Source organism: Zingiber officinale, chromosome 10A (genome assembly GCF_018446385.1).
Source record: "Zingiber officinale cultivar Zhangliang chromosome 10A, Zo_v1.1, whole genome shotgun sequence".
Taxonomy (NCBI): domain Eukaryota; kingdom Viridiplantae; phylum Streptophyta; class Magnoliopsida; order Zingiberales; family Zingiberaceae; genus Zingiber; species Zingiber officinale.
In genome coordinates this window covers 43,503,664-43,517,034 of record NC_056004.1, presented here as the reverse complement: position 1 = coordinate 43,517,034, position 13,371 = coordinate 43,503,664, and the positions used below count along the sequence as shown (strand labels likewise).

The 13,371-nt window shown below is 39.9% G+C and overlaps 1 protein-coding gene across 1 annotated transcript; it reads left to right on the top strand.

Moving 5' to 3' along the window:
• Positions 1-10,398: 10,398 nt before the first annotated feature.
• LOC122027984 (FCS-Like Zinc finger 15-like) lies at positions 10,399-11,297 on the top strand. The gene is made up of 2 exons (XM_042586997.1): positions 10,399-10,931; positions 11,017-11,297. Exons 1-2 carry the CDS (start codon positions 10,750-10,752, stop codon positions 11,192-11,194), a joined length of 360 nt encoding a protein of 119 aa, XP_042442931.1. The 5' UTR covers positions 10,399-10,749; the 3' UTR covers positions 11,195-11,297.
• The last annotated feature ends 2,074 nt before the right edge of the window (positions 11,298-13,371 follow it).

Genomic DNA, 13,371 nt, shown 5'->3' with positions numbered 1-13,371 from the left:
CTACATCTTGATCTATATCATTAATGACATTGGTATTGTGATTATTGTTAGGGCTTGTTACGATCATATACAGTAGCTATGACATCTTTAGGCATATACCAATGAAGTTAATGAACCAAATTATTTACAGGGGTATTCTGTACTTATAAAGTTTGATATCAACTAAAATTTTACTTGTATTTCATATATAACTCACAAGTAGCCAAGTGGGAGATTGTTGGTTATTATCTTTAATTTTGGTGGACTTAATTGTAAGTTGTACATATGAGTACAAATTGAACCCATTAATGTGATATAACTTAAGTTTTTTGGGTTTCGGTTGTTGAATGTAAACCTTGAATGTATGGAATATATAGTCTCGTATCTATTATCATATATGGGCTAATAATAAATGTAAAATATCATCACAAAATAATAATAGTATAATAAGGTTTAATGGACAAATAACCTTAACGAAATTTTTAGGAATTTTCTGAGAATTTTTTGGAGCTCGTATGACGTGTTTTGAAGGGATGAATTTATAGGCTTGGGAAAAGCCTGTTTGGAATACCCAAAAATGGGAATTGATTAAGGAATAAACTTAGGTTTTGATTTGCCTAAACCTAAGTTCAAGTTATAAATATCTAATCTCCTCTTCTCCTACCTGATCCCTTTCTCACGCCGTCCCTCTTCTCCTCATCTTCTTCGCCGACCTTCTCTCTTTTCCTCACGCCCCTCTCCACCCGATCTCTCTCTCTCGGGCATGAAGTTGTTTCCCTTCTCCTCCTCTCGCCGAAGCTCGATCCATCGCCGACCAGCAGCCAAGAGCTCGACACCCGCCTCAGCACCCGATCGCTTCGGCGCCGTCCAACATGTCACTAACCGAGTCTCCGATCTCCTCTACTCCTTACCTGGGATCTCATATGTAGTTTTCCTCTCTGAAATGTCGCTCCTTGCAAGTTCATCTTCGGTCAGGTGAGGAGTTTTGAGCTTCAGTTTCGTCAGAGTTGAATCGCGAGTTCCAGCGCTCGATCTTGGTTGAAAATTGTCGTTCCAAATGGCTATCTCATCCTCCCGAGCCCTAAAGCCGAGTTTCTTCCATCAAGTCATGGCCATTCGATGTGGTTTTTAGCATTGAGGTAGGATAGGGTAAGATATTTTGGTTTTGGGGTTCTATAGCTGTGGAGATCTGGGGTTTGATGTCAGTATGGGATGTTATGCTAACTAGGGGTTATTCTTGGAAGTAACTCTCTATAATAGCCTCGGCCATGAACCTCCAGCAGCAGATACCACCGGCTAGCATTCCCAGCAGCTTCCCTTTCTGGCTGTGAATCAATAGGGAAGGTACTGTGGTAGGGTAAGTTGTTGGGAATTGGATTTTTTATTTTAGCTTAACCCGAACTAATGCTAGTATGGTTAGAGATAGCCAATCATGTGGTTTTGGAATGATTGAGGGTAAATGTTGGATTCAATCTAGGCTTCGAGTTGGGTCCGATTTATTTAGTTAACCAAGATCAATGAATGAATTATGGTTTCTTGGCTTAATAGGAATTTTGATTTAGTTATTGGATATACACGAGAGTATATTAATTATATGCATGTTGTTATAGGACCCTAATTTACAACAAGCCATTTGACGTGGGATTACTTTAGTACACGGTATATTTGAGGCGGGTGCCTTTGAGTTATCTTCTTTTGATATGGTCATTATGATATGCATAGTATGTTATAACTAGTAGTAATTGTTATGTTTATATCTGCCTTCGTATGTCACTACTTGATACTTGATGTATGCCTTTATTTTATCTGATATGCGTTTAGGCCTATATCATCGTGATTCTTGCCTTGTGTACTTAAGTTCATAGAAGTAGTGACATACAATACATTACTGGTACAGGACTAGCTACTAATTATACCTGGCATGTGTACCTAGACATTATGATACCTAGTTTATTCTTATGGTTTTCATTGTTCTTTTTGGTACATATTATATGGAGGCGCATATTGTCAGGTGTTTCATGCTTTAGTATTATGCACCATCTTGCATGATTGCATGCTGAACGATTGTTGACTCCTTTGTACTTGAGCACATCGCCAGTTATATGATCTACACACACAACTACTCATGTGTTAGTGGTACATAAGGTAGAGTGTGTGCAGTTACTCTGTCAAGGCTCTACTCGACAGCTCATGGGTAGTGGTGACGCGGCGTGGTAGTGGACAGAGATCCCTCCTCTTGACTATGGCACAAGGAGATGAAAGCTTCGGCTCCCCCCATTTAGTTGGGCTAGGAGAATAGGTGTACTCCGACAGCATCCTGTCCACTCGGTCACTCAGGAGTAGTGATGGCAGAGTGTACAGTTCTCATAGCCCTACCCACTCGACCTCATCATCGCGATGACGGTGGCTGACTGGCGTCAGGGGTGACCATGTCATTTGCACTATATGCATGGATTGTATTTATTTGTATGTGATTGCTGCATTTTGGATGCCGCATTTTGGATGCCGCATTTTGGTGGCTGCAAATGATTGACATACATACAAGAGATATTATGTAATTGGCCTGACGATCCTGCATTTGTTTGTATGGTTCACACCCTTATGTCAGGATAGGAGGTCCTGGTGAGTACAGTTTCTTCCGTTGTTCAGTTTGTTTTACCTATTACATCGCAGATATATACCCGCTGAGTTCATTAAACTCACTCTGTTGATTTATTCATATTTCAAGTTGAAGCCATCAGGAAGTTCCAGCTGCTAGTCCCCTCTCCATGTCGCGACAGTTTCTATTTTTGATCTTTTGTTTCCTTGCTATGCGATCTACAGACTCGTGATGTGCAGTCTTGTGTTTGTGGATTTAATATCGAGTTTTGGGGTATGCTACCCATGTTTTTCCGCTGCGAATGTTTTTCTTGGAGGTTGTGATTTCCCTCGTTATAGTGGAGTAGGTTGTATATATCTGCGATGTTTTAATCCCGTTTCACTTCTTTTCGTATTATATTGTTAACCGGAGGCTGTCTTTATTAAATTGCGTGGAATGTTTTATTTACTTTATGATATTCTGGCCATGTTGGCTGAGGATTGTGAGGCCCTGAGGGTTATATATTTCAGGATTCAGATTGTCACCGGTATAGAGGAGATACTGTCGGATTTTCGCCGGCATGGGACCCCTTGGGGTGTGACAATAAATGTCCACTATATATAGGATTGGTTCCCAAGGGTTTAGAAAATCATCTTAACCTAATTTCTTGTTCCCATTGACAAAAAATTTTACGGCGTCATCAACCCCTAACACCCTTGGAAGATCCTCCCCATTACTTCCACTTCTTCTTTCTTAGAATCTTTTAGACGACGCTAAAGGATAAAGACATGACTCTTCAATCAAGTTCTTTATCATTATGTTTTTATATTTATTTTCTTATGTCATATTTAATTGATGAAACTATATCTTCTTATTTTTTATTTTATACATGTGAGTTCTTTAGGTTTCAGAATTCATGTGGCTTATTTTTTTTTACAAGAATTAATACCTATTATATTAACTGGAGGTCTTAGTCCTATGTAAGAGTTCAGAGGGAAGGGGGTTTAAGTACACTCTATTGTTTTTTCCTACGATTATGGTGCAGAGGGGGCAAGCTTCAGTCTGCCGACACAGGCAAGATCCTGAACGTTCCCAAGTTTTGATTCCAATCATGGCCAGAGATATCGACCTTCTGGCATGAATGCTAAAGGTGCGATCTACATACTACTATGCATATGTTTAAACCAACAAAACTCCCAAAGCTCAAGTTGTTGCGAAAAAGGCCCAATTCTCATCTAACGACTTACATAAATTTATTAAGATAAATGGTATAGTTCTTATGAAATTCAAGTCTACCATGTTTTTTATAGTTTGTGTGTGTGTGTTTTTGTTTTTTTTTTTTGCCTAACTATGGGCTATGGAGAACTGCAGAGAAACTACTCGCATCCTGCTCCTCATCATGATGTGTTTGTTTCACTAAGATTGGTTTCATGTCCCTTGGTTAGGTTCAAACAAAGTAATCAGTTACAAATCTGACCAAAAAAAAAAAATTCTACTGACTACTGTTCAGCCGAATTCCTCCATATTGAACAGTTTTTCCAACCATCCGAGTCATGCGACTATAAATAGAGACATCGGGCCAACTATACGACAAATAACTTCCCAAAGACAGCAGATCTTCCAAAGCCAGATCATGTTCCACGGAAGAAATCAATCCAGCTAGCATGGAAGTGCACTGTAACAAACACTGAGCACCATGATCGCACCAACGAGGTCCACCTACTCGTTCTAACTTTATGCCCACAGCTGGGGTGTAATAATTAAAGGAATCTCAGTACCACTTTTTCCTCCTTAACGGAAACAAAGGTGGAACTGCTACCAAATAAAAAGAGGGAAAGTAGACCTAGGTTGGGACGTCTCACCTGATGATATTTGGCTTACATTACGAGCAGATTAATTACACTTCTTTTAGGGAGGTGTGGCTACAGCACGTCTTTTATGGAGGTGTGGCTACAGCACTTATTTAATTAGGCCAAATAAAAAGCAGGTTCTACTATGACATCTTTTTTCCTATAGAATAAAACTACAGTGATCAATACTGAAGCAACCTCAAAAGATGTGTACCATTGTTTTTATCCCGTGTGAAAATTGAGTAGGCCAGTGAAGTGGTTGAGATATTGTCAAAGGAGACTTGGAGTTGGGAGCAGTAGATTTGGAGCTGGGAGTTACAAATCTACGTATATCAAAAATAGAGTCAATGGAAATATTAGTGTGAGAATTATAGAAAAAGATCCTAATGTAGATATTTCAATACTCAAATTAGAATAGTAGTCGAGTGAAATGGAGAATAAGATGAATACTAAAATAATAGAACAATAGAATTTGAGTGCCTTTGGATACGTTTGCGTACTGGTTAACGGAGATGACCCCTTTTTATATCGCTTCTCATAACCTTCGTAATAATGAAGCGACAGAGAATGGATCGGGTGATGAAATATGTACAACAGTCCTCCTCTTGGCAAAGGTGTTGGATCGTGAAAAATCGATAGAAAGAGGGGGGGTGAATATCGAAAAACGTTCGAACAAAGTAAGCATAGCGGAAAAAGTAAATGCAACGCTAACACACACCAATTTTACTTGGTTCGGAGCCTTTGGCGACTCCTACTCCAAGGCTCGCACGCAAAGGTGCTTTCGGTAGGTAATTCACTAGTAATTCGAAAGTTCGAATACAAATTGAGTACAAGAATGCTAAGTAAATTAAAAATAATACCGACAACAAAAGAGGAACAACAAAAGTAACGTGTGGTCGGAGTATCTTTGCAGCATCGCAAGAGCACAAGTGAGTAGGTTATTTTTTTTTTTAGTTGACCCTCCTTATATAGGAGGCTCGGGGCGCCCCGGATCCCTTCCGGGCGCCTTGGTGTGACGTAGCAGGCCCAACCAGCGAGCTCCACGTGTCAACGCCACGAACTGGATAGAACTTGCCTCCGGGCGCCTGGACCCCCTTTCTCCAGAAGCTCCTTTTCCTGCAAGACAAAATTAGTCTGAGACAATGTATATCCTGCAAAACAAGGTGTTAGCACAGTTTAGAGTATGACTTAGATTCCGTCTTTCCGAGACCGGAATCTAGTCAAGATCCCGACTTAGAGTTTCGAAATGGTTCTAAGTCGGATCGGCGCCTAAGTTCCCTTCTCGGGAATGCGTCCTCACAGTCACTCCCTTCCAGTGACTTACCTTTACTCACCTGTCAGACGTCTGGTCAGCCCTTCGACCCGTCTGGACTTCTCGCCAGCTATCCGGTCAGCCCGTCGACTTAACTGGACTTCGTGCCAAGAGTCCGATTAGCCCGTCGACCCGCTTGGACTTCTCGCCAGCTATCCGGTCGACCCATTGACCTAGCTGGGTTTCGTGCCAGACATCCGGTCAGCCCGTCGACCTGTCTGGACTTCGCCTGCACACTCGATCAGAGTGTTAGACAACGACAAACCTAACTTAACCTAATTTGTCATTCATCAAAACCTGAGTTAGACCGTTAGTGCTAACTGCATCAATAATTGCTTGTATATGTCATAATAAGAGAATATTCTCTTATAAGTAGCTGTTATTTTCTGACAAGTTGTTACAATTTCCTAGCAATGTTATCTCCTAAAGGAAATCCAATCGGCTTTGGATCTGGACGGATATATGTTGAGAGACTTGCACAGGAGAAGTGGAGAGCTAAGTCCGGTATGTCAGCCGGCTCTAGGGCCCGACCAATTGTATGCTGAAAGACTTGCACAAGAAAAGTGGGGAGCTGAGCCCTGTATGCCCAGCCGACACTAAGGCTCGACCGATTGTATGTGAAGAGACTTACATAGGAGAAGTGAGGAGCTGAGTCCCGAATGTCCAATCGACTATAAGGCCCGACCGGTTGTATGTTGAGAGACTTGCACAAGAAAGTATGGAGTTGAGCCCCATATATATGCTTGGTCGGCTCTAGGGCCGATCGGGTTTATGTTGAGAACCTTACATTGGAGAAGTGGGGAGCTGGGCCCCATAAGTCCAACTGGCTCGGTGGCCACTCAGGTTTATGCTAGAAACCCTACTTCTGAGAGGTGGTTAGTTCAGATGCGTATACCCAGACTTTGATTACTACCTTACCTTGACTTTGATCACCACATCAGCTTGACTATTGACTCCAGCTTACCTTTGAGGTCACTCATAACATGTCATATCATAAGTCTCCCCTTCAAGTCTAGTGGAAGGAGGCGCGAATCCGATTGACTAGACAACCCATCTCAAAGGTTGAATCGCTCTCGACCACAAAGTTTATATTGTTGGACCCATTGCATAACATGCATTTAAACGAGTAACTGTGGCGAGATTGAGCGAGCGATAGTAATGGGGCCGCGAGCGAGTGGTGAAAACGATGTTGAGCAAGTAGCAATACGTGAGGAATGTCGAGGGAGTGATGATATGTAAATATCGAGCAGGCGACAATATATAAATGCTGAGCGGGTGGTGATATGTAAGGAATGTCGAGCGAGCAGCGATATGTAAGTGTCAAATGGACATCGATATGTAAGGAATGTCAAGCGGGCAACGATATGTAAGTGTCCAGCGGGCAGTATTATGTGAGGAATATCGAGCGGGCGACGATATATAAGTATCGAGTGGGCGGCGATATGTAAGTGCCAAGCAGGCGATGATATGAGAGGAATGTCGAGCGGGCGGTGATATGTAAGTGCCGAGTGGACGGCGATATATGAGTGTTGAACAGGTAGCGATATGTAAGGGCCGAGTGAGCAGCAATTTGTTGATGAGTGTCGATCAACTTGGAGCCCTACCCAAGTGAGTTGATATTGGGGGGCATGCCCAAGTGAATTAGCGCTAGGACTCATGCCCAAGTAAATAATTCGCGTGAGCCATGCATGCTTATAACTCGGTTGGGCAACGTGAGAGTCTGGGACATAGATGTGAGGGCAAGCTCACTTATAACTCGGCTGAATGGCTTGAGAGTTCGGGACATAAGCGTTACAGTATGCTCACTTATAACTCGCAATGACTGCAAGGATCTGGATTTTCATAAGTCAGAATTTGTTGACTAAGAATTGCTGATTGATACTGATAAAGCTTTTAAACACAGCTGATTGAACTGCTGAACGATCGTTTGAAGTTTAGCTAATTTTGATAGGAATTTCTTATTACCGCTCGACCACTGTCACTTTCATTTCCATGGATAATTTGACCATGCTTATTTTGACTATAATGAGAATCCAGTTGACCGTTGATTTGAAATTTACCTTTTTATAGGCCTAGCAGCCATTTAGAAATACCGGCCTTGTGGCCATTTGGAAATACCAGTCGTGTAACCATTTATAAATACTGACCGAGTGGCCATTTAGAAATACTGGTAGTGTGGCTATTTGGAGAAGAGCCTCCTACCTGATAAGTATTGGATAAAGTTTAAATTTAAATTCTAAAATTCAAGTTTTAGACTTATCTATCGAGATAACTCGGATAATCTCAAGCTACCAAGTAGGATGAATGAGCTGCTTGGGACGATTGAACTGTCATTTGGAGCTTGGATGGATCTGCTCAGGTTTAAATTTAATTCCATCTTTGATGGAGACTGTTGATTGGATCAAATTGCACTATGCTTTGAAATATTTATCTCGATTCCCAAATATTCATAAAGTCAGGGAGAGACCAAGAAATTCCAGTCCACCAATCTGCACTGTAGCAGCGATGCATTTGTCAAAGTCCTCCGAAGTCATGGCGATATTGATTGTACCGGCTGCGTCTATCTTTACATTCCAGAATAGGCTAAGTTCTCATAGACGACATTAAATTTGATCTCATTCGGAAGCTGAGTAGACAGAGGGGCTGGTGAGGTGGCTGGGATGCCGTCGGAGGAGAGACTTAGAGATGGGAACTGCAAATCTAGAGCTAAGAATTATGGACCTGCGCATACCACATACAGAGCCAATGGAAAAGTTAGAGCGAGAACCAGAGAGGGGATCCCTAACATAGACACTCTGACGCTCAAGTTAGAACAGTAACCGAATGAAATGGAGAAGAAGATAAACTGTAAAATAATAGAACAATGGATTTGAGTGCCTTTGGATGTGTTCGCATATCTAGCCACTGTACCTCCTCTCATAACCTCCGTAATAATGAGGCGACAGAGAATGGTTGGTGTCAGAATATGTCGAGTGATGGAGTATGTATAATAGTCCTTCTCGAGGTAGAGTAAAGTTCAATTGCATGTTTATGCCATAATAAGGGAATATTCTCTGGTGAGTAGCTGTTATTTTTTGATAAGTTGTTATGATTACTTAACAATGTTGTCTCCTAGAGTAGATCCGACCGACTTTGGGTCCGGACGGATGAATGCTGAGAGATTTCCACAAGAGAAGTGGGGAGCTAAGCCCCATATGTCCGGCCAGCTCTAGGGCCTGACCGACTGTATGTTAAAGGACTTGCACAGGAGAAGTGGGGAGATGAGCCCCGTATGTCCGACTGACTCTAAGGTCCGACCAGCTGTATGCTGAGAGACTTGCACAGGAGAAGTGGGGAGCTGAGCCTTGTATGCCCGGTCGGCTATAGGGCCCGACCGGTTGTATGTTGAGAGACTTGTACAAGAAAGTGGGGAGTTGAGCCCCGTATGCCCAGCCGACTCTAGAGTCGACCGAGTTTATACTGAGAATCTTACATTGAAGAAGTGGAGAACTTGACCGTGTAAGTTCGACGGCTCTGTGGTCGCCCGGGTTTATACTAGAACCCTGCTTCTAAGAGATGGTTTGTTTAGATACATATATCCAGAATTTAACTATTATCTTATCTTGACTTTGACTATCACATCAATATGACTATCAACCCTACCTTACCTTTTGGGCGACTCATAACACACTTAATGAGCTTTGAAAGAGAGAAGAATGTACGAAGGGTGCATACAACAAAGTCATTAGCAGCTAGCATTTTACAGGACAGATGATCAGTAGTGATCAGTAAGGGCTAAATTAGGTTCCACTGATGCAAGAATCCTTTAGTCCTATTTGATTCCACTTCTGCTGCAACTCCACTTTTTGTCCAAGTTTTAATCTCTGAAAATTACTTGAAGCTAATTAAATAGTGGCCATGTACTGATTAGCATAGTGTAAATTCTTTGTGTTCATCAATAATGTCAAGAGTGAATTCTGATCGTTGGTTTCATCAGATAAAGCATTTATTATGAAATTCAAGTAAAAAAAATATCATATAACAGGAGTAATTTGTTAATAATCAAGGGAAAGAAATAATGTCTGGTTAATAGAGGATTATTTGATTGGGCACAAGAACCTAAATTCCTAGGACAAGAAAACTGCAATAATATGGCAGGATTTAGTTTTGATTTAGCCAAACATAAAAGATTTGGAGTAGCACAAAATCTAGGCGTGTGTCTACCTCAGAAATGGTATCGCTGAGACTTTAATACAGAAATATCTTAAACTGCATTTGATGCACCAGTCTCATAATGCAGAATCAATCGCAGGCATCATTTCAGAAAAGAAAAAACCACCTGTATTATTGTTCAAAGCTCAATCTTTCAGCACTGAACAAGTGCGCATCTAAATCCTTGCTTTATTTAATTGCATCAATTATTTTTAATGTAAAAGGGATACCTCAGAGGTTGCATCATCCACAGTGAGGTGAAAGAACTGTCTAGTTCACTGACCCAGGTTTTTGAGCAAAGCCAATGGATAAAAACAAAATCCAACCTGGCTACATGTATTCAGAAAAAAAAAGTTAGATGTAGATAGATGGAACAGAAGTAAAACTATGGAAACATGTTCTTCAGAAGTGGAAGCTTCTGATTCAATGCAAGCAATGCAATGCAGGAAAAGTAAATTGCTAACGGGAAAATTCTTGAAAACTACTTGATCTGCAATCCCTAGTCTGTAGTGACCTCCAAATCTCATTGTCGCAAGGTGCAAGATATCAATTTCCATTTTGGAAAACAAGATTCCTATAAAGAAAAGGCCTCTCTCTCTCTCTATCTCTCTGTCTGATCAGGGCAGTGGATATACTTCCTCTCACAATGAAGACTGGCCAACAAGAACCCAAATCGACCACTCCACTCATCCTACTGTTCCCCAATCCCCATCAATGTTTCAATCCCTTAATCTGCTCCTGCAGTTCATCACACTCTACCAACTCTCTGTAATACCCTCACTCTTTCATCTTCGCTCAGGAAAGGAGAGAGGCATTGGCATAAGTAATTAACTAATAAGATGGCCGGATTAAGCGTTCTCTTGGAAACAAAAAATAGCCTGCCAAACTACGCAAAGATCATATGCAAAACCTCGCTCGTGAAGAACTCCGCTTCTTCTCCCTTATGCGCCAGCCCTTTCCTGGAAAATTGCTACATGTGCCAGGAGAAGCTGCAGCAAGGGAAGGATATCTACATGTACAAGTGAGTGAACAACCCTCCCTTCTTTGATGGATGCCTCAAAATATCATCTTTGATCTCTCCTAGCATTTCTCTCGGCTGCTTCTAGAGGGGATCGAGCATTCTGCAGCGAGGAGTGCCGGCGCCGGCAGATATTTATGGACGAGGAGAGCGTGAGGAGGGACCAGTGCTCCATCTCCGCTGCGACGGCCGCCGCGGAGATCCTCCGACCGAGGAGGATGGCCAGGAAAGGAGAGGTCACCTTGGCCGATCGGCTTGCGCGCTGACGGGAATATTTTGTTTTACCAAACTGCCCTTATCCGCCTACTGTTAAGCCTCTGCGGTGCCAGACCTGGCTCATGCATTTTTTTTTTATTGCAAATTTAGAAGTAAAATTAAAAAAAAAACAATTAGTGTTAAGTTTATTATCTAAATGGTAAGCCAAATTCAAATTTATTTAATAAAATTATTAATTAAAATTAAGTTGAATTTAAAATGAATTAAATTATTAAAATAATTATTTATCTTAGATTTTTTTTAGGAACTTGAGTTTCATTTAAATTTAATTTAAAGTTTGATTTATTTAAATGTTATTAAACTTTCAATTTAAATTTATTTAATTATTTAAAATTTTTATTTTTTTTAAGATTAGTTATTGAAGTTCATAATTTAAGTTTATTTATTTATTTATTTATAATGTTGATAAAAATTTATTGATAAACATGATTTATAAATTTTATTCGTAAATTTTATTCACAAATAATTTAGGATCTTTGTTTATAAATATTAATAAACTTAACACATATATATTGACCTTGTATATATATTAATAAATATAAATAAATTCTTAACGAATAATTTTTTTTATAATGAACGATTGATCTAAGAAAATTAGGTTGATAAATAGTCCAACACGAGAGTTTTTTAATTTATTTTAATGATTGATGTGAAATTTTAATAGACCAAATTGATCACCTTGAAAATTAAATGATGTAAATTAGATATACGATGTCAACTACAAACTATTATAAACAAATTCTTATAAAATTAAACATCAAACTTCCTCATGAACTTTTAATTCATCCAACCAATCAAGATAGATTTCCTTGTACAGAATATGTTCTTAGTTCTTGTTTACCGCCAAGGAATTTTATGCACCATCTAATATCTCTTCTTTTTTTTAAAAAAGCATGTTTTTTTTGGGAGAAAATCGAATAAGATATTCCCACACTAAAAAAGTTGCTTGCTTTATATAGTTCAGTGCCCAATTTAGAATACATATCACAAAATAGATGGTAATTAGTGAGTCATTTGCCTGATCTCATGGATAAAATCATACCAAACTGTCCCTTTAGAATGACTCTATATATCTTATGAAAGAAGATCAATTATAAAAGTTTATTCAGTCTTAATCTAACAATCTTTCAACACAGGAAAATGAAATAATCCGAAATAATATTTATACCTATTAAAAATCATGATAAATCTTATCAAACCAGAAGAGGGATACGGATTGTGGCTCGCTGTACATATCCATCAGCAGCCGAACTTTTCGTGTTTCGCATAATTATTACTGTAGTTGAACCGTGGGTTTGGCCTTCTTGTAGATACAACCACAGGCAACTTTTGGTGGCCATGGCCCATGGACCACAAATAAAGAGGGATAACTTTGAAAACTTTTACTAGCCAATTTTTTGAAAAAATAGTCTAGACAAATGTAATTTAACAGTAATGATCAATATTATAGATTTTATTTAGAATTAACGCATTAGCTAACGGTTAATGGGTTTTTTTTGGGAGCATAAGTGCTAACTTAGAAAAAAATTGATGATCCTTCTTATCTGTTTGAGTTCCTCTTCTCTCTTTTTCTTTCGCTATGGTGGTGATGATGGTCTTCCAGTGAGTTCATTCCTAGAGCCATGTGAATCAAAACACGTCAGTTGAGGGCTGGCGTTATCCCTTCGACAGTCAAGTCAGCGTTATGTTAAAAAGGAGGAAAGCTTGCTTGTGCGAGGGAGCATTAAGAGATTGAAAAAGGAAAATAGAGAAGATTAGGCTCCGCTTGTGAGAAGAAAATCATATCTTCACCAACCTTTGTGGATCCTTATATAGTCGTGAGCCTTGGGAGGGTTAGGTGGACAACTACACGAGTGAGGCATCGTTCACTGGCCAACTACACAAGTAGAGATGGATCTATCTATATATATATATATATATATATATATAGGGATGACAATTTCACATAAATCCGATGAGTAATCCGACATCCGACCTGAATGGAGGAGGATATGGGGGAAATTTTTATACCTGATTATAGTAAATGAGTATTCGAGTATGAATATTTCGGGTATGGGTATGGAGACGGATGTGGTAAAATCCTACCCATACCCGATACCCGATATCGGATATCGGTAGGGTATGGGTAGGATTTTACTACATCCGTCTCCATACTCATACCCGAAAT

Bases quoted from the DNA above. Each gene is read 5' to 3' on its own strand.
- LOC122027984 (XM_042586997.1), top strand. From the start codon at position 10,750: ATGGCCGGATTAAGCGTTCTCTTGGAAACAAAAAATAGCCTGCCAAAC. The intron at 10,932-11,016 runs GTGAGTGAACAA...GGCTGCTTCTAG, and splicing joins AAGGATATCTACATGTACAA to AGGGGATCGAGCATTCTGCA.